Source organism: Artemia sp. Qi Xiang Cuo, chromosome 2 (genome assembly GCF_049724085.1).
Source record: "Artemia sp. Qi Xiang Cuo chromosome 2, ASM4972408v1, whole genome shotgun sequence".
Lineage (NCBI taxonomy): Eukaryota > Metazoa > Arthropoda > Branchiopoda > Anostraca > Artemiidae > Artemia > Artemia sp. Qi Xiang Cuo.
Window position 1 is genome coordinate 22,343,249 of NC_142795.1, and position 18,692 is coordinate 22,361,940.

Genomic DNA, 18,692 nt, shown 5'->3' on the forward strand with positions numbered 1-18,692 from the left:
TGGGGGGGGTTGTTATCCTCAAAGACCTAATTTCCAGAATTTTCAACTACGTTGAACAAAATGGCTGTCTCAAAATTTCGATTGGATGTGTTTGGGAAAAAGGTGGGCATGAGAGGGGAGTTAATTGCCCTCCAAACACTTTCGATTACTAAAAGGGCACAAGCCCTTTGTATTTCCAATCGAATGAGTCTTTTTTTGAAGTATCTTCAACCAAGCTTTCTATAAAAATCTTATATACCCCAGGGCATAACTTACAGCCCTCGCCCTGAGGGCTGTGGGGGGAGTGTCCTCCTCAAAAACATAATTTCTATCTGGAAATATGTTTTTGTGGAGGACACTCCCCCACAATCTTCAGGGCAAGGGTTTTAACTTATGCCTTTGGGGCCTCTAAGGTTTTCATAGAAAGCGTTGTTGTAGAAACTTCAAAAAGGCTCATTCGATTGGAAATTCAAAGGGTTAGTGCCCTTTTTAATAGTCGAAAGTGATTGAAGGGCAACTAGCCCCCCGCAAGCCCATCATTCCCCCAAACACATCCAATCAAAATTTTGAGATAGCCATTTTGTTCAGCGTAGTTGATTTCCAGATAGAAAATATGTTTTTGAGGAGGACACTCCCCCACAACCCTCAAGGCAAGGGTTTTGACTTATACCCTGGGGGAGTATAAGGTTCTTATGAAAGGCGTTGTCGTAGAAACTTCAAAAAAGACTCATTGGATTTAAAATTCAAAGGGCAAGTGCCCGTTTTAATATTCGAAAGTGTTTTGAGGGCAACTAACCCCCCTCTCACGACCACCTTTTCCCCAAACATATCCAATCAAAATTTTGGACAGTGATTTTATTAAACGTAGTTTTAAGTTCTGGCAATTAGGTCTTTGAGACTGACAACTCCCCCACAGCCCTCAGGGCAAGGGTTGTAAGTTATAGCCTGGGGGCATATAAGGTTTTGTATATACAACGTTGCCGTACAAACTTCAGAAAGGGCTCATTCGATTGGAAATTTAAATGGCTGGTTCCCTTTTTAATAGTCAAAAGTGATTTTAAGGCAACTGACACCCCTTCTACGTACACCATTTCCCCAAACACATCCAATCAAAATTGTTATATAGCTATTTTGTTCAACATAGTTGAAAGGTCTGGAAATTATATGTTTGAGCAGGACACTCTCCCCACAGTCTTCAAGGCAAGGGTTATAAGGTATGCCCTGGAGTCATATTTGGCCCTTATGGAAGGAATGCTCGTATAAACTTCAGAGTGGACTCATTTGATTGGAAATTGAAAGTTCTAGTTCACGTTTTAAGCGTCAAAAAATATTGGAGGGTAACCAGCTTCCTCCTCCTCGCCCTTTTTTGCTAAAACCCATCCGATAAGAACTTTGAGATAGCTTTTTGTTAAATATTTTAATGACCAATTAACGAAAACTCAGGGGTCAACACAACCCCCCAGGGCCCGGGGCAGGAGTTGTAAGTTGTGCCCTGGAAGGTAAATGGCCCCCACGCCCATCATTTTCCCAAAACCTTCTCATTAACATTTTTATTTAGCCCTTTTGTTGAAAGTAGTTGAAAGGTCTGGAAATTATGTATTTCAGTATGACCACCCCCCCCCCCACAGCCCTAAAGGCTACGGTTATAAGTTATGCCCTGGGGGCATATAAGTTTTTTTTTTTATAGAAACTGTTGTTGAAAAAACTTCAAAAAGGGTCATTGGATTGGAAATTTAGATTGATATTGTCCCTTTTAACAGTCGAAAGTGATTGGAGGGCAACTTACTAACCCCCTCTCACGCCCACCATTTTCCCAAATACATTCAACCAAAATTTTGAGATAGCCATTTTTTCCAGGTGGTTCAACGTTGCGTCTTTGAGGATGACCAACCCCCCACAGCCCCCAAGACTAAGGTTGTAAGTTGTGCCTGGAGGTATATAAGGTTTTATAAGAAAGTGTTGTCGTAGAAACTTCAAAAAGGACTCATTCAGCTGGGAACTGAGAGAGCTTCTGCCCTTATTAATTGTCCTAAGAGATCGGAGGGTGAATGCTCCCCCCCCCCTTACGCCCATCATTTCCCCAAAGACTTCTGATTAACATCTTGATATAGCCATTTTGCTGAACGTAGTTGAAGGGTCTGGAAATTATATTTTTGAGTATGACAGCCCCCCCCCTCCCCCACAGACCTCAGGGCTAAGATTTTAATCTATGCCCTGGGGGTATATAATGGCTTATAGACAGATTTGTTGTGAAAACTTCAAAAAGGAGTTATTGGGTTGGAAATTGAGAGGGCTATTGTCCTTTTTAATAGTCGAAAGTAATCGGATTGAGAATCACCCCAGCCCCTTGCCCATCATTTCCCCTAACATTCTCGATCAACATTTTGATAGGGCCCTCCACCCCATACCCATAATTTCCCCATACACATACAATCAAAAGTTTGAGATGGGAATTTTGATCAGCGTATCAGAAAGGTCTGGAAATTATGTTTTTTGAGGTTAAAAATCTCCCCAGTCCTCAGGGCAAGAGGTGTAAGTTATGCCCTGGGGACATATAAGATTCTTATAGAAAGTGTGGTCTTATAAACTTCGGAGGTGGCTCATTGGATTGGAATCAGACGCTCTAGTGCTCTTTTTTAGAATCAAAGTGATCGAAGAGCAGCTACTCCCTCCCCTACCCCACACATGTAGTATTGACCCGAGTTGCATCTCATAGAAATTTTGAGATAGCCATTCTATTCAAAATATTCTAATTATCATATAACAAGGTTTTTGGGGTTTAAACAAATTCCAGAGATTAGGGACAAGGGTTGTAAGTTATGCCCAGGGAGGGTGTAAGGTTTTTATGGAAGGGATAATTGTTTAAATTTAGAAAAGGCTCAGTCTTTCTCCGTGAAAAATACTATGTAAATATGAGACGAACAGAAATTATTTAAAAAAACTTTTTCCACAAAATAAGTTTTTCAAAAAAAGTGAAGAACTCCATTAAACCAAAAATGAACAAAAATAGAATCATATAATTTTCTAAGCGTACAACTACCACAAAACAGTATCAATGAATAAATGAAACCCAAAACAAACAGAAATTAAAATAAATAACAGAATCAAACTTGAAACTAGCAGAAATTAATATGAGTAAAATCTTAAATTAATTAAGATTTTAAGGAATAAATATCAGCATATGCATAACAAACTGACAATGTATATTTTTTTCAGTAAATTCATTTGAACTCATTTCAGTAGAATACAAACTATATTAATATTAAGTTTTTTTTTCATTAAATTTAAAAAAAAACATTTTTTTTTCGTTAGTTTCTTTCAGCTTATTGTGAGACAAGACATATAGAAGTGGCAGAATCAATGGAAAGTTGTTTATATAGAGTTGTTTCATCCTTTGCAGGAAAGAACTAAGGTATATGTAAAATATAAAACTTATAATTAATAGTTAAAAAAAAAAATTGTATCTCTGTCTCTATGAATAAACCCATTGAAACTAGGAGATGAACTAGGTACTAGGAAATAACTAGGCAATATTTATATCTCAATTTTCAAAAAAATTGTAAAGTTCCTTAAGATTTTTATTATATCCTTCATTAGTTCATTTTTTTTAAAGAGACAAAATAGTATTACGTAGCTCTTGAATATATTAGAGCCCTTATTTATTTAAAAATCCTGTCCAGTATAGTGTGAAAATACTGTCCATATTTTGGGAAACTGAAAATACTGTGCTGTTCAAAAATCCTTACTGCTAATTCATTAAAACAAATTAATTAGTAAAATTAAAAAAAAGTAATTAAAAATAAGTTTTTCAAAGAAAACTAAACCCCATTTTAAACTTAAGCTCAGCAGATGCAAATATCTTTTAAAATTCAAACTCAAAGCGACCAAAAATTACTATTAAAGAATAAATGAAACCCAAAACGAACAGAATTAAATAAGCAATCATAGCAAAAACATACATAAATGAATAAATAGATCTTTAAGCGAGTAATGCCTAGATTGAATATGAAAATCAAGCTTAAGACGAAAAAAATATTTTCCTATTGAAATACAAATGAAACTTAAACGAACAGAAATTAAATAAACAGTCAATGCAAACAAACATACAATAGATATTAATCTAAATTAATAAATAAATCTTAAAACGAGTAAACTTAAATTGAATATGCAAATCAAGCTTGAAAGGAACAAAAATCACCACGAGCAAGAGTTTGGGTATGACCTCCTTCTCTCACTGTAAAAGTCTAAAACCTACTGCGTCATTGGCGCTTTACTGAAAACCAATTTTGTGATAAATTTTCTTTTGTACTTATCTGTGAAAATAAACATTAAAATTATAGTAACATTTTGAACTGATTAGCTTTCAGCAATTAATATCATTATACGTCAAAGATTCAGTTGAATATATTAGTTCTTTTTAAAGTTGTTAAAGACGAATATAGTTTCACTATAAACAAGTGTTTGAATACTGCCTCCTTCCCTAACTGTAAATAAAAACCAAAAGCCTACTGCGTCATTGGCGCTTAACTGAAAACGGATTATATTGCAAATATTTTCTTTTCAAGTTCTTATAGCATTGAAAATAAAAATACAATTACATTGAAATAGACTCTGGAGCTGATGGATCTTTCAAAAATTAATTAAAAAACTATTTCCACAAAATTAGTTTTTCAAAGAAAAGTAAAGAACTCCATTAAGCAAAAAATAAGCAAAATGAAATCAAATAATCTACCAAGCGGGAAACTACCACAAATCATCATTGATAAATAAATGAAACCCAAAACGAACAGAAATTACAATAATTAACCGAGTCAAACTCGAGTCAAAGTGCAGAAATCAACACAAGTTGTGCACAAAACCCCTATGCCTTCCCAAGGTCAGAACAAAGTTTGAATTTTACTGAAAAAATATAAATGTTTTTACTTTATAACTTTAAACAATCAAATAATATTAACAGTTTGATTACTAGATATCAGTATATGTATATTAAACTGACAATGCACATTCATGGCCTATATGGCCTGTATAGATGGCCTGAAATTCTATAGATCTTGTTGAGAATTTAAAATTTCAAAGTGTAACAGAATAATCCATACTATTTAGTTTCAATGCAGTTTCTATGTGCACTTTAAAAACGCTTATATGCCCCCAGGGCATGGCTTACAACCTTAGCCTCAAGGGCTCTGTTGGGGGAGTGGGGTGGTCATACTGAAAAACACAATTTCCAGACTCTAAAACTACGTTCAACAAAATGGCTGTATCAAAACGTTGATCGGAAGTGTTTGGAGATATGATGGGAAATGGCGGGGGAATTCACCCTCCAGTCACTTATGACTAATAAGGGCACTAGATCTCTTAATTTCCAACTGAATGAGCCCTTTTTGGATTTTTTTCTACGACAACGCTTTCTATAAAAAAAAGCTTAAATGCCCCCAGGGCATAAGTTACATCCCTTGCCCTGAGGACTCTGGGGGGAGGATTCTCCTCAAAGACATAATTTCTAGATCTTTCAACTACGTTGAACAAAATGGCTATTTCAAAAATTTAATTGGATGTCTTTGGTGAAATGATTGGCATGGAAGGGGTGTTAGTCTCCTCCCAATCACTTTTGGCTATTAAAAAGGGCACAAGTCCTTTCAATTTCCACTCGAATGAGCGCTTTTCCAAGGTTCTACAATAGCTCTTTCCATACTAAGTGCTCTGGTCTAAAACCAACAAAAATAATATAAAAAAATATATTACATTGTGCCAACATTGTTCTTTACTTAGGCAGCGCTATTGCGCAGCCTATGATCAGAAACATTCACAATCAGGAACATCTATTTGCCTCATTAACAAACAAATGGACTTGAACATATCGTGTCTTGAAATTTTTCTCCATTGTCTTCTATTTTCGATTTTGCCTATTTTTTTTTTAATTTAATCCCCCCCCCCAAGAAACAATTGTGCACACATGCTTAGTTTTAGCTATAGATTTTATTTAGTTTAGTTATGGATTTATGTCAAAGTGTATCCAAGTATGATTAGAATTTATGAGAAAAGGTCAATTGAGCAAAAACGATGTCATCCTAACTTTCTAGATGTACTGAGGAAGTACAATTCCTATGCCCGTGCCACATTATATTCAAACTTGTCGACAAAATAAAACTAAGCACGACTTCAGCACCAATTGCGTTTGCGTTTCGTAATTTCACGAGTTGAAGATTGTTCAATTTTCAAACATAAATTTCTTGACTAATCAGATTCAAGGTTTTAGGCATCATTTTCAGAACTAGAAAATATGGAAACTTAGAACAGCGGTTTTTCTATCTGAGAGTGCAATCCGACAGAGTTAAGAAGACTTAGTATTAGTAGAGAACAGTTGGATGCAAATTACTGTTGGTTCCAACTCTTTAAATTAATTTCTTGCAATTTTAATTTTTTGCTTTTTAAATATTTGGCGTTCTTTATTGATAGATGTGACTATGATATGGCACGAGCATTAACTTTGTTGATGCATTGCAGAAAGGGAGTTGTCTTGATTGAGCAAAATAAAAAATAATACCTTACAAATACTCTAATTCGAAGTAAAATATGAATTAAAGATTCGAAGTCACATTGCTAATCCAATTGGAATCATTTCGGTTTAATAAACAGCCTTAATAAATACTTGTTGATGGGTATTAAATAATTTGAATGACTGTTTTATTGTTTTTTTTGTCTAGAATAGACTGCCGATTTTATGTTTTTAGGATTTGATGCAGCAAACAAATTTTTTTGTTGCTTAAATTCATTTCAGATTAGGTTTTTTATGAAATGTGGGGTTGTGATGCTAACAATAGTCCTTGTCAAATATTGAATAAGAAAACACGTTATTCAAACTAAAAGTAATGAGCGACATTAAAACTCAAAACGAGCAGAAATTATTCCGTATATGAAAGGGGCTGTCCCCTCCTCAACGCTTCGCTCTTTACGCTAAAGTTTGAATTACCACAACTTTATTTTTTTAAACAATAAAAAACTTTAGCGCAAAGAGCGAGGCGCTGAGTAGGGGACAGGCCCTTTCATGTAAGGAATAATTTTTGTTCGTTTTAAGTTTTAACGTCACTCCTTACTTTCAGTTTAAAAACTTGTTTTTTATTTAATTTCTGACGGTTTTTTAGTTAATGCACCTTTTATTTTGGCTCACCATCATTGAATAAGTAAGACAAAATTTGCATAGCAATAACTTTTAATTTCCATTCGAATGGCCTCACTTTTGATGTTGTAGGACCACTGGGTCGGTACGATTGCCCCGGAAAAAAAAACACGCATCCGTGATCTTTCTTCTGGCAAAAATACAAAGTTGCACATTTTTGCAGATATGAGCTTGAAGCCTATGTAATAGGGTTTTCTGATACGCCGAGTTTGACAGTGTGATTTTCATTAAAATTCATTCACTTGTTTGGGAATAAACACCCATCCGTGATCTTTCATCTGACAAGAAATGCAAAATTCCACATTTTTGCAGATAGGAGCTTGAAACTTCTACAGTAGGGTTCTCTGACATGCTGAATCCGATGGTGTGATTTTAATTAAAGTTCTATGGCTTTTAGGGGTGTTTTCCCCTTCTTTCGAAAACAAATTAAATTTTCTCAGGCGCATAAATCTTAATGGGTAAGACTAAACTTGATGAAACTTATTTATTTGAAATCAGCATCAAAATCAGATTTATTTGACATATCTATTGATATCAAGATTCTGATTTTTGGAGTTTTGGTAACTATTGAGCCGGGTCGCTCCTTACTTACAGTTCGTTACCACGAACTGTTTGATACTAACCAGTGCCAGTCACTTCATTTTATGTAGCTTGGTCCTTAAACTTGACAAATGTATTTTCTTTAGTTAATTTTTTGCTCATTTTTCTATATTCACCAATTCGTGAGTCATATTCAATTAGCTTACTTACAATTTTCATACATTACATGCAATTCTAACAGAGTGAAACAATACAACATAAAAATTCCCCCTCTTGTGTACTTCATCTGTGATTTTTAACTGATCTTAAAGATCCCTGAAGGTTGAAATCCTTGAGCCTTAGTTTCAAAACGCATGAATGGACGTATTTCATCGCTAGATTTCGATGATGTATCAGACTGGTAATAAATCATAAATTGGGGACAGTAAAAAGTATACAAGCATTATTATAGTAGAGTTGACAGTGCAGCAGTTAAAATATTTGCCTGGGAACATCGGTAACATAGATTAAAATCTTAGATAGTCAAATCTTTGTCTGAAGGAGGCCTGAAGACTTCTTTTAGTTTTAGAGAAGGCTAAAAAGTCAAAAATAATAAATATATATATATATATATATATATATATATATATATATATATATATATATATATATATATATATATATATATATATATATATATATATATATATATATATATATATATATATATATATATATATATATATATATATATATATATATATATATATATATATATATATATATATATATATATATATATATATATATATATATATATATATATATATATGTATATATGAGCATGTTTTCAAAATGGACCAGAAAGTAAAAAGTATTTTTTCTGGGGAATCAATTAGTGAAAGTGAAAATTAGGGGCAAAAACATATTTGGCATTGCATAACTTAATTTTTTTCATTGGCTTTCCTCAACTCTCTGACTTTTTCATTTATTAATTTTAGAAAAAACTTTTTCTACAACAGAAGTTTTTCTACGACAAACTAAGGGCTACTTTAAATGAGGACTCGGGGCTTGATCAGAATGTGGGGGGCCCAAACTTATGCGCAAGTCTGGTAATGGGACCGATGTACACAGTTCCATCAACCATCAGAAGAAATTGTCTGTTAGAGCACAAAAAAGATTCTAACAATTATTTATAAGAATCATAGGCAGAGCAATTGCGCTGTCTAATTAAAGAACGATGTTTTCACAATATATTATTTTTCGTTTTTCCATACCAGGGCGCTTCGCATTGAAGGAGTTGTCGTAAAAACTTCGAAAAGGACTCATTCGATTGGATATTTGAGTGGCTTGTGCCCATTTTAATAGTCGAAAGTAATTGGAAGGCAATTAACACCACTTCCACGCCCACCATTTCCCCAAACACATTCAATCAAAATTTTGAGACAGCCATTTTGTTTAGCGTAGTTGATTTCCAGATGGAAATTATGTTTTTGAGGAGGAAACTCCCCCCACAATCCTCAGGGCAAGGGTTTTGAGTTATGGCCTGGGGGCATATAAAAACGATATTGGCAAAATGTATAATTTATTATTTTTTCCTCTAGGCCAGGGCACTTCGTATCGAAGAAGTTGTCCTAGAAATTGTCTCTGGGGGCATATAAGGTTTTTATAGAAAGCTTTGTCGTAGAAACTTCAGAAAAGACTCTTTCAATTGGAAATTGAAATCGCTAGTCCCCTTTTTAATAGTCAAAAGTGATTGGAAGAGAACTAACACCCCTTCCACGACCACCATTTCGCCAAACACATCCAATCAAAATTTTGAGATAACCATTTTGTTCCACGCAGTTGAAAGCTCTGGAAATTATACCTTTGAGCAAAATAATCCTCCCACAGTCTTCAGGGCAAGGGGTATAAGTTATACCATGGGGGTATATAAGGTTTTTCCTGAAATATTTGTCGCAGAAACTTGAAAAAGGGCTCATTTGATTGGACATTCAAAGGGCTAGTGCCCTTTTTAATAGTTGAGAGTGACTTGATGATAACTAACCCCCCTCTCACGCCCACCTTTTCCCCAAAAACATTCAAACAAAATTTTTAGATGGCCATTTTATTCAACGTAGTTGAAAGTTTTGGAAATTAGGTCTTTAAGGATGACAACACCTCCCCCCCACAACCCTCTGGGAAAGGGTTGTAAGTTATGGCACGGGGGCATGTAGGGTTTTATTTATAGAAAGTGATGTTGTAGAAACTTCAAAAAGGCAAATTCAATTGGAAATTGAAAGGGCTAGTACACTTTTCAATAGTCAAAAGTGTTTGAACGGCAACTAACCCCCATTCACGCCCACCATTTCCCCAAACACATCAAATCAAAATTTTGAGATATTTATATTGTTAACCGTAGTTTAAAGTTCTGGAAATTAGGTCTTTTAGGATGATAGCCCCGTCAAAGCCCTTAGTGAAAGGGTTGTAAGTTATGCCCAGGGGGAGTATAAGGTTGGTATAGAAAGCTGTTTTTTGAAAAGGGAAAAGTAGAAATTTCAAAAAGGACTCATTTGATTGGAAATTGAAAGGGCTAGTGCCCTTTTTAATAGTCGCAAGTGAGTGGAGAGTAATTAACCCCCCTCTCACGCCCACCATTTCCCCAACCAGATTCTGTGAAAGTTTAGAGATAGTCATTTTGTACTACGTAGTTGAAGGCTCTGGAAATTATGTATTTGAGCATGAAAAACACCTCAGAACCCCCAGGGCAAAGGTTATAAGTTATGCCCTGGTGGCACATAAGGTTTTGTTGATAGCGTTGTCGAAAAAACTTCAAAAGGGGCTCATGCAATTGGAAATTGAGAAGGTTAGTACCCTTTTTAATAGTCGAAAGTCATTGGTGGGTAACTAACACCCCTCTCACACCCACCATTCCCCCAAACACATCTACTCAAAATTTTCAGATAGCCATTTTGTTCAATGTAGTAGAAAGTTCTGGAAATTATATGTTTGAGGATGACATCCCCTCCCCCCAACCCTCAGGGCAAGGGTTGTAAGTTATGCCCTGGTGGTATATAAGGTTTTATTGACAGTGTTGTCGTAGAAACTTCATAAGTGCTCATTCGATTGGAAATTAGAAGGGTTAGTGAATTTTTTAATAGTTAAAAGTGATTGGAGAGTAACTAACCACCAATAATAGGCTGAATTCCAGGAGGGGCCTACCTTGTTTAATTGGCACTTTTAATGGTAGGCTATATAATAGAAATCTCAAAACAAAACTATAAAAAAGGCAGTATCATTCAGCCATGAGGGGGCTAGTGGGCGCCCATGGGCGCTCATGCCAGGCGAGTAGCTTTGATACAAAAGGTTAACTGAATTGGAAGAATACATATTTAGGGGGGGGGTGCTCAAATTCGTGTTAATCTTCGTAAGAAACGCAACCGTGATCTTTCTCTACCTTAAAATCACTTTCTCTTTACTTTCACTTTACTTTCTCTACCTCCATTTTCCTAAACACATCCAATCAAAATTTTGAGATGGCCATTTTGTTTAACGTAGTTGAAAGTACTGGAAATTAGGTCTTTGAGGATGACAAACCCCTCTCATAGCCCTTATGGTAAGGATTGTAATTTATGCCCTGGGGGCATATAAGGTGTTTATAGAAAGCGTTGTCGTAGAAAATCAAAAAGGGCTCATTCGATTGGAAATCGAAAGGCCTAGTGCCATTTTTAATAGTCGAAAGTGATTGGAAGTCTTGACATTTTTATAGTAAAGAGCGATATGGGTACAATTTTTTTTTAATTTTTGTTTAGAATTTTTGTTATTGCACTTCTTTTTGAAGGAGTTGTCGTAGGAACTTCGAAAAGGGCTCATTAGATTGAAAATAGAAAGGGCTGATGTTCTTTTTAATAGTCGAAAATGAGTGGAGGTCAACTAATCCCCCTTCCACTCCCAACCTCCCATTCGCCCATAATGTTTAAAAACTAAATGTTGCCATAAAAGTAAATCAAAATGCACTGTGTTAAAGCTAATTACTAATAAGGCACTCAGCAGTATCCCAAGAACGACTGACGGTATTATTTTTATACTTTTGAGGCTACTTCTGCTCTTAAAATTTAGCCAAATCAAAGTAGTGTAAGTGTATCCAAGCTTACAAAGAAAGTAAACCAATTTTTTGTGAATGCTATCAAGTTTTCCGTTTCAGGTCAACTAGAGGAGGTATGAAACTAAATTAAACAGTACTATTTGTGTCCAGATTTATAGAGGGGCGTATGTTGTTAAAAATTGCTGAAAATTTTTCTCCAGCACACAAATAGCAGGCCAAACTATAAAGTCTCAAAACATGAAAATGTCTAAAGTATTATATTCTTTTTACCTGAAAAGACTATGTCAATATAAAACGAACAGAAATTAATTAAAAAACTATTTTCACAAAATAAATTTTTCAAAGAACAGTAAAGAACACCAGTAAACCAAAAATGAGCAAAACTAAAATCAAATAATCTACCAAGTGCGAAACTACCACAAATCAGCATCGATAAATAAATGAAACCCAAAACGAACAGAAATTGGAATGAATATCCGAGCCAAACTCAAAACGAGCAGAAATTAACATGAGTTGAGCCCAAAACCCCTATGCCTTCCCAAGGCCAGAACATAATTTGTACTTTACTGAAAAAAATACAAATGAATGTGCATTATCAGTTTAATACACAAATACTACAGTAATCAAAATGTTAATATTATTTGATTTATTAAATTTATAAAAGTAAAAACGGTTATATTTTTTCAGTAAACTGCAAATTATGTTCTGGCATTGGGAAGGCATAGGGGTTTTGAGCCAAACTCATTTTAACCCCTATGTGTTCCCAAAGCTAGAACATAATTTGTACTTTACTAAAAAAAAAAACAAATATTTCTACTTTTATAACTTTAATAAATCAAATAATATTAGCATTTTGATTACTAAATATCAGTATATGTATACTAAACTGACAAAGCACATTCTTTTGTATTATTTCCGGTATAGTGCAAATTATGTTCTGGCCTTGGGAAGGCAAAGAGATTTCGTGCCCAACTCGTGTTAATTTCTGCTCGTTTTGAGTTTGACTCGGTTATTTATTGTAATTTCTGTTAATTTTGGGTTTCATTTATTTATCGATGCTGATTTGTGGTAGCTTCACGTTTGGTAGATTATTTAATTTTATTTTTGCTCATTTTTGGTTTAATGCAGTTCTTTACTTTTCTTTGAAAAATTTACTTTTTGTAATTTTTTTTTAATTAGTTCATATAAAAGAAACTTCATTTATTATACATGTTGTTACTTCAAAGTAACTTTTATTATCAAACGACATTCTTGACTGTCTAAAGTCTGATAAGAATATTACCAAGAATTTTCCTTATCACTCGGAACGTCATGCCAGGTGATCGTCAGACTTGATGTCTCCAATGGCCGCTCGGAATGATAGGATATGTCTGTTGTATGGTTTGATATGTGTGTTGATATATAGGTGGTGTTGTGTGTTGTTATATGGATGGTTTTATGTGTCGATATATGGATGGTTTTGTCTGTTGTTGTATGGATGGTTTCTTACATTGTTATATGGCTTGTTTTGTGAGTTGTTATATGGATGGTGCTGTGTGTTGTTGTATGGATAGTTATTTGTGTCGAAGGAATGTGGAATATGGGCTGTCATTAAAACTAGGAACAGAGCTGTCGTTAAAGCCAATACTACTTACCTAAAGATTTCATTGCAAAAAAGTCTTCAGATAATTTTTTCAAGTGAAGGTTCATTAGATGTGCGAAACTTAGTAATGAAACTGGGTAAAGAACAAGATTCATATAAGATCCTTATGCTGTGCATACATATATACATGCACATTTAATGTTCTTTTTTGTTACGTTTATTAACTCTTTAAGTCAGCCCATCTGGGTCTGCGATAGCCATTTTTCAGAAATAAATCTTGTACAACATATAAAAATTAAATAAAGTAAAATTCATTAGAAAATCAGTCAAAAAGTACTTGGTTCATTTGAAAGGCCGTCAATTGAACCATTCAGTGCCAACATTTTTCCAATGGAAGACTAACTTCTCTTGTAGTTTTGACTGAGATTTTCCCTTATCGATTATAAGGAGGTAACTGAATGAGGAATTCCATTCTTGCATCTTCCACAACATAAGAGGCAGCAACTTCCTGAGTTGAAGGTCTTACTCGAACCTGTAAAATAAATGTCATTTAATTATTTGCCCTAATCAATTATAAGGAGGTAACTGGATGAGGGAATCCACTCTTGCATCCACCACAACATAAGAGGCAGCAACTTCGCGAATTGAAGGTCTCACTCGAATCTGTAAAATAAATGTCATTTAATTATTTGACCTAATGAATGATAAGGAGGTAACTGGATGAGGGACTCCACTCTTGCATCCACCACACCATAAGAGGATGCAACTTGACAAACTGAAGGTTTCACATGAATCTATAAAATAAATGACATTTAATTATTCTCCCTAATGGATGATGAGAAGGTAACTAAACGAGGAAGTCCATCCTCCGCAACATAAAATAGCCGGAACTTCGCGAATAAATTTCTGACATTTATTTGTTAATGACACTTAATCTGTAAAAATACGATATATAATAATAAATGATGTTTTGAATGACACAGGGTTCCTCTTCATTTCCATCTTAAACATGTATTTCAGAATTGGAAATCAGAATGACAAGACACGTTTTTGAAGAACTTGTACCAATACTAATTTGTTCCCAACTATTTTCTAATAATATCATACCTTCTTTCCTATTTTCTAGTTTTAAATAGCTAGCATAATTTGCATTACAATTGAACAAAATTTTGATTTTGTTCAGAAATGTGAAGATAATGTGGCCTGAGCTTAAACTTAACCTGAAACTCTGCTTACTGGATTATAAGCTAGGCCATATCCTATATTACAATATTAAGAGTGCTACGCGCGGCGCATTGGGTGGTCAGTCACTTCACTACCCACTAGAGGCAGTTCTGAACAGGATCTTTCTCTCTTAAAGAAAATTTACCACAAAAGTGAATACATCTTTGAAAAAAATTAAATTTTCAAAATTAGTATTAAAACCACGAAGTCATTAGAATTACTAAAAATTTAATAAGTTTATTTGAGTTCTAAGGGAACTACAGACAATCATAAATAAAAACTCACTACTTCAAAACCTGATACTATTAGATAAGCGCTCTTTCTTAGACAGAGTTGTAAGCATTTAAGGGAGACACTCAAAAATGTTTCTTAAAAAATATGTTTTTCCTATAAAATCCAATCGCATCTGCTGTCTCCAAGCCGCGGCGAACAGCTCGGAGCATGCTTTCCAATTTAATAAAAAGAAAGTGGATCTCTTTCCTTGGATCTACATCTTTCTCTCCATTCTTTGGTATTTGACTGCTGTGACTCATGGAAACACTACGTCAGTTAAAAATCAATAATTTGGGGAAATAAAATAGTCGAGGACAAAACAAGTCCTGGATAGTTAATGCTTACTGTATGTATCAATGGATTCACCAAAAATAAGCCCTTCTTGGGATTGTCACTTTGGTAAGTTTACTAAAGAAATTTTGTTTGTCAAAGGTTTTATTTGTCAATTTTTTTACTTTATTCAATCCAGTAAATGGGTGGAGGCCCTTGTCAAAGTATTTGCTTATTTTCTTTTCATATTGTTCAACTAGCTGACACAACCCTCGTTTTTCTCTGTTTTTTTGATAATTTTTTATATTTATTATAGGCTATTTTTCTGTTCTTTGTTTCATACGTTTCCGAATTTGTAAAATCATGAAAAACTAGCACTTTACTGAAAAAACACAAAACTGCAGGAACAAAAGAGGATTTGGAGCAGGAAAGTCATAAATTGGGCTGAAGAAAAACAGAATAATTTATAAGGATCTCAATAGTCTATCACCGGCCACGAGATCAGCAAATTCCTGTATACATTTTAATTCTCTAAAAAGCTCAAACAAGCTCAGTTTTCAGTAAAACGCAAATTTTATTCAGAATTATGCAAATTTTGACAAATATCACGAGTCAGTATATTTGAACCTATTTTGAGAAGTAAGTCTCATTAACTACAAAACAAACATTTCTGTTCGTTTTTAGCTTTTAATAATATACGCAATAAACCTCACAAAAAATTCTTGCTTAATAAAGGTGAAGAAACTAAAATTCAACTTCAGTTTTAGTAAAATTTATTTTAAAAACATTACCACAAAATCTGTTTTTCAAAGAAAAGTAAAGAATTACATTAAACCAAAAATGAACAGAAATAAAGTCAAATAATTTTATAAGCGTAAAACTACCACAAATCACCATCAATAAATAAACGAAACCAAAAACGAACAGAACTTACAATATATAATCGAGTCAAACTCAAAACTAGCAGAAACTAAGATGAGTGGGGCTGATGTTCCCATGCATTTTGAAGATTAGAATACAAATCGCAACTTTTGAAAACAATCTTTATCTTTTAAAACTTAAAAAAATGTTTATTATTCTAATAGTTATTCTAATAGTAAATAATTGGAATAAAAAGTCAAACTTGAAGGTAAAGAGTGAAACACTGAGGAGGGGGTAACCCCCTCATACACGTAACAAATTCCGTTCGTTTTAAGTTTTAATGTTGCTGCTTACTTTCAATTGAAAAAATTGTTTTTTTATTTATTTGTTTAAGGTAATGCGTTTTGGTCTCATTTGTTGTTTTAAAACAAAAGTAAAAACCCTATATCAAGAATCAATGCAACCATATTTTATTCTAGTTGAGGTTTCCTTCGTTCTGAAATTATAACTTGACGTGTCTTCATGGCCAAAGATTTTAAGTTTGATCAACACAAAAAAAAAACAATTTTTCCTCAAGCATTTATTGATCTTGATAGATTCCCTTTACCCCCCTCCCAAGTCAAAACTGAAAATAAACTTCATCCCCCCACCCAATGTTGCCTTCGACTTTCAGTCGGGTCCCTAAAGTGGCTAATTTATATTCTTAGCCGCTCCTTAACTTGACTCTTGCGTCTAAAATTCGTAAACAATCCTGAACCTCAGTGGTCACTTTGTATTGTGTGTATTAACGAAACTTGTAGATTACTAAGGTTCTTGCATTGGCCCTGCAGTGTCTTTCTGGAGCTTGGTTTGATCTCTGGATCCCATATTACTAGGGGCGTCGTTTAGGGGGGAGGGGTCAAGAGGGGCAGTTGCCCCCCAGTAATGTGGAGAAAAATTGTTATATATCTTATACCCCTTGACAATCTGGATGTGGACCCCTCTTCCCCCCGTCCAATAAAATTCTGGAGATTCGCACCTGAGTTTTACAAATCTGATAGCCAACCCACTGCTCAACCACAGGATTCAGTGATCAGTTTCCTTTGACTAGAAAGGATTTCGAAATATCCCACAGAAAAAAAGGTATGTAACAAAATGCCTTTTACTTGATTTGACATCTCTTGACGAAGATTTTGTGTGACGATCTTCTGTACTGTTCCTGTTCTCTGTTGAAAAGACTCAAAAATCGATATCCGAATCTTAAGTCTATTTTGTCATCAGTTCTGTTGTGAAATTTTGTTTCTGTGTTTTAATGTTTTTTTTTTTTTCAATCTTTGCACCTCATTGCTAGATTCTGCTGGAAATAAAAACAAAGCTGCTAGTTAGGCCAAACAATCATTTTTTTATAAATTGAAAATCACTACTTTCATTAAAGAAAAATATTTTTATTCCACAAAGAGTCAAACCATCTGACATAAATGATATCACTGAACAATCCACCATTTTAGAATCTGTGTTTTCTTGTCTGTTCTTGTCAAAAATATATGTGTTGCATCATCATGTATACGACGATTTATCAAACAGTTCGTGGTAACGAACTGTAAGTAACGAGCGACCCGGCTCAATAGTAAGCAAAACTCTAAAAAGAAGAATTTTGATGCCATTAGATATATCAAAAGAATCAAATTTTTATACTGATTTCAAATATATAAGTTTCATCAAGTTTAGCTCTTCCCATCAAAAGTTACGCGCCTGAGAAAATTTGCCTTACTTTCGAAAAAAGGAAAAACACCCCCTAATAGTGATAGAACCTTAATGCAAATCGTACCATCATATTCAGCGTATCAGAAAACCCTGGAGAAGATGTTTCAAGCTCCTATCTGCAAAAATGAGGAATTTTGTATTTCTGCCAGAAGAAAGATCACGGATGCGTGTTTATTTGTTTTTTTTTTCCTGGGGTGACCATATTGACCCAAGGGTCCTAGAAAATCGTGGAAGGGCTCATTCGAACAGAAACTAAAAGTTCTAGTGCCTTTTTTAAGTAATCGAAAAAGAAAATGGAGGGCAACTAGGCCCCCTCCCACGCTAATTTTTTCCCAAAGTCCCCCAATCAAAATTTTGAAATAACCACTTTGTTTAAAATGGTCGAAAAATATAATAACTATGTCTTTGAGGATGATTAATCCCTCACATTCCCCAGAGTGAGAGCTACAAGTTATGAGCCCAATGCCTACATATAGTATTGATTATTGGGAAGTATACAGACATTTTCAGGGGGATTTTTCTGGTAGTGGGGAGAGGGGGGAGTTGGGTGGATTACATGGAAGGAACTTTCAATGGAGAGTTTTCATGGGGGAAGGAACATTTCTATGAAGGGGGCACTGGATTTCCCAGCATCATTTAAAAAACGATCAGAAACTAAATAATAAAACAAATTTTTTAACTGAAAGTAAGGAGTACTTCAAAACTTAAAACAAACAGAAATTATTGGGTATATGAACTGGGTTTTACCTCTAGTCAATACCTTGCTCTTTACACTAAAGTTTTTTTTAGTATTTTCATAAGAGCTATTTATTCTAATTAACGGCCTTTAAGATTAAGGGGTCATTCTTAAAGAAATGGAGCAAAATATCAACTTTAGCGTAAAGAGCGAGGTATTTACTGGAAAAGCGAGGTATTTAGCGTAAAGGGCGTAGTTGAAAGTACTGGAAATTAGGTCTTTGAGGATGACAACCCCTCTCATA

The 18,692-nt window shown here is 34.4% G+C and overlaps 1 protein-coding gene across 1 annotated transcript in view; it reads left to right on the forward strand.

Annotated features, from left to right (window-relative positions):
• Nucleotides 1-15,097: 15,097 nt before the first annotated feature.
• Nucleotides 15,098-18,692, forward strand: part of LOC148955005 (protein Fe65 homolog) — a 196,675-nt gene continuing 193,080 nt past the window's right edge. The window contains exon 1 of the mRNA XM_089108014.1: nt 15,098-15,237. Coding sequence (XP_088964140.1) covers nt 15,195-15,237 — 43 coding nt within the window. The 5' untranslated portion in view covers nt 15,098-15,194. The remainder of the gene's footprint in view (nt 15,238-18,692) is intronic.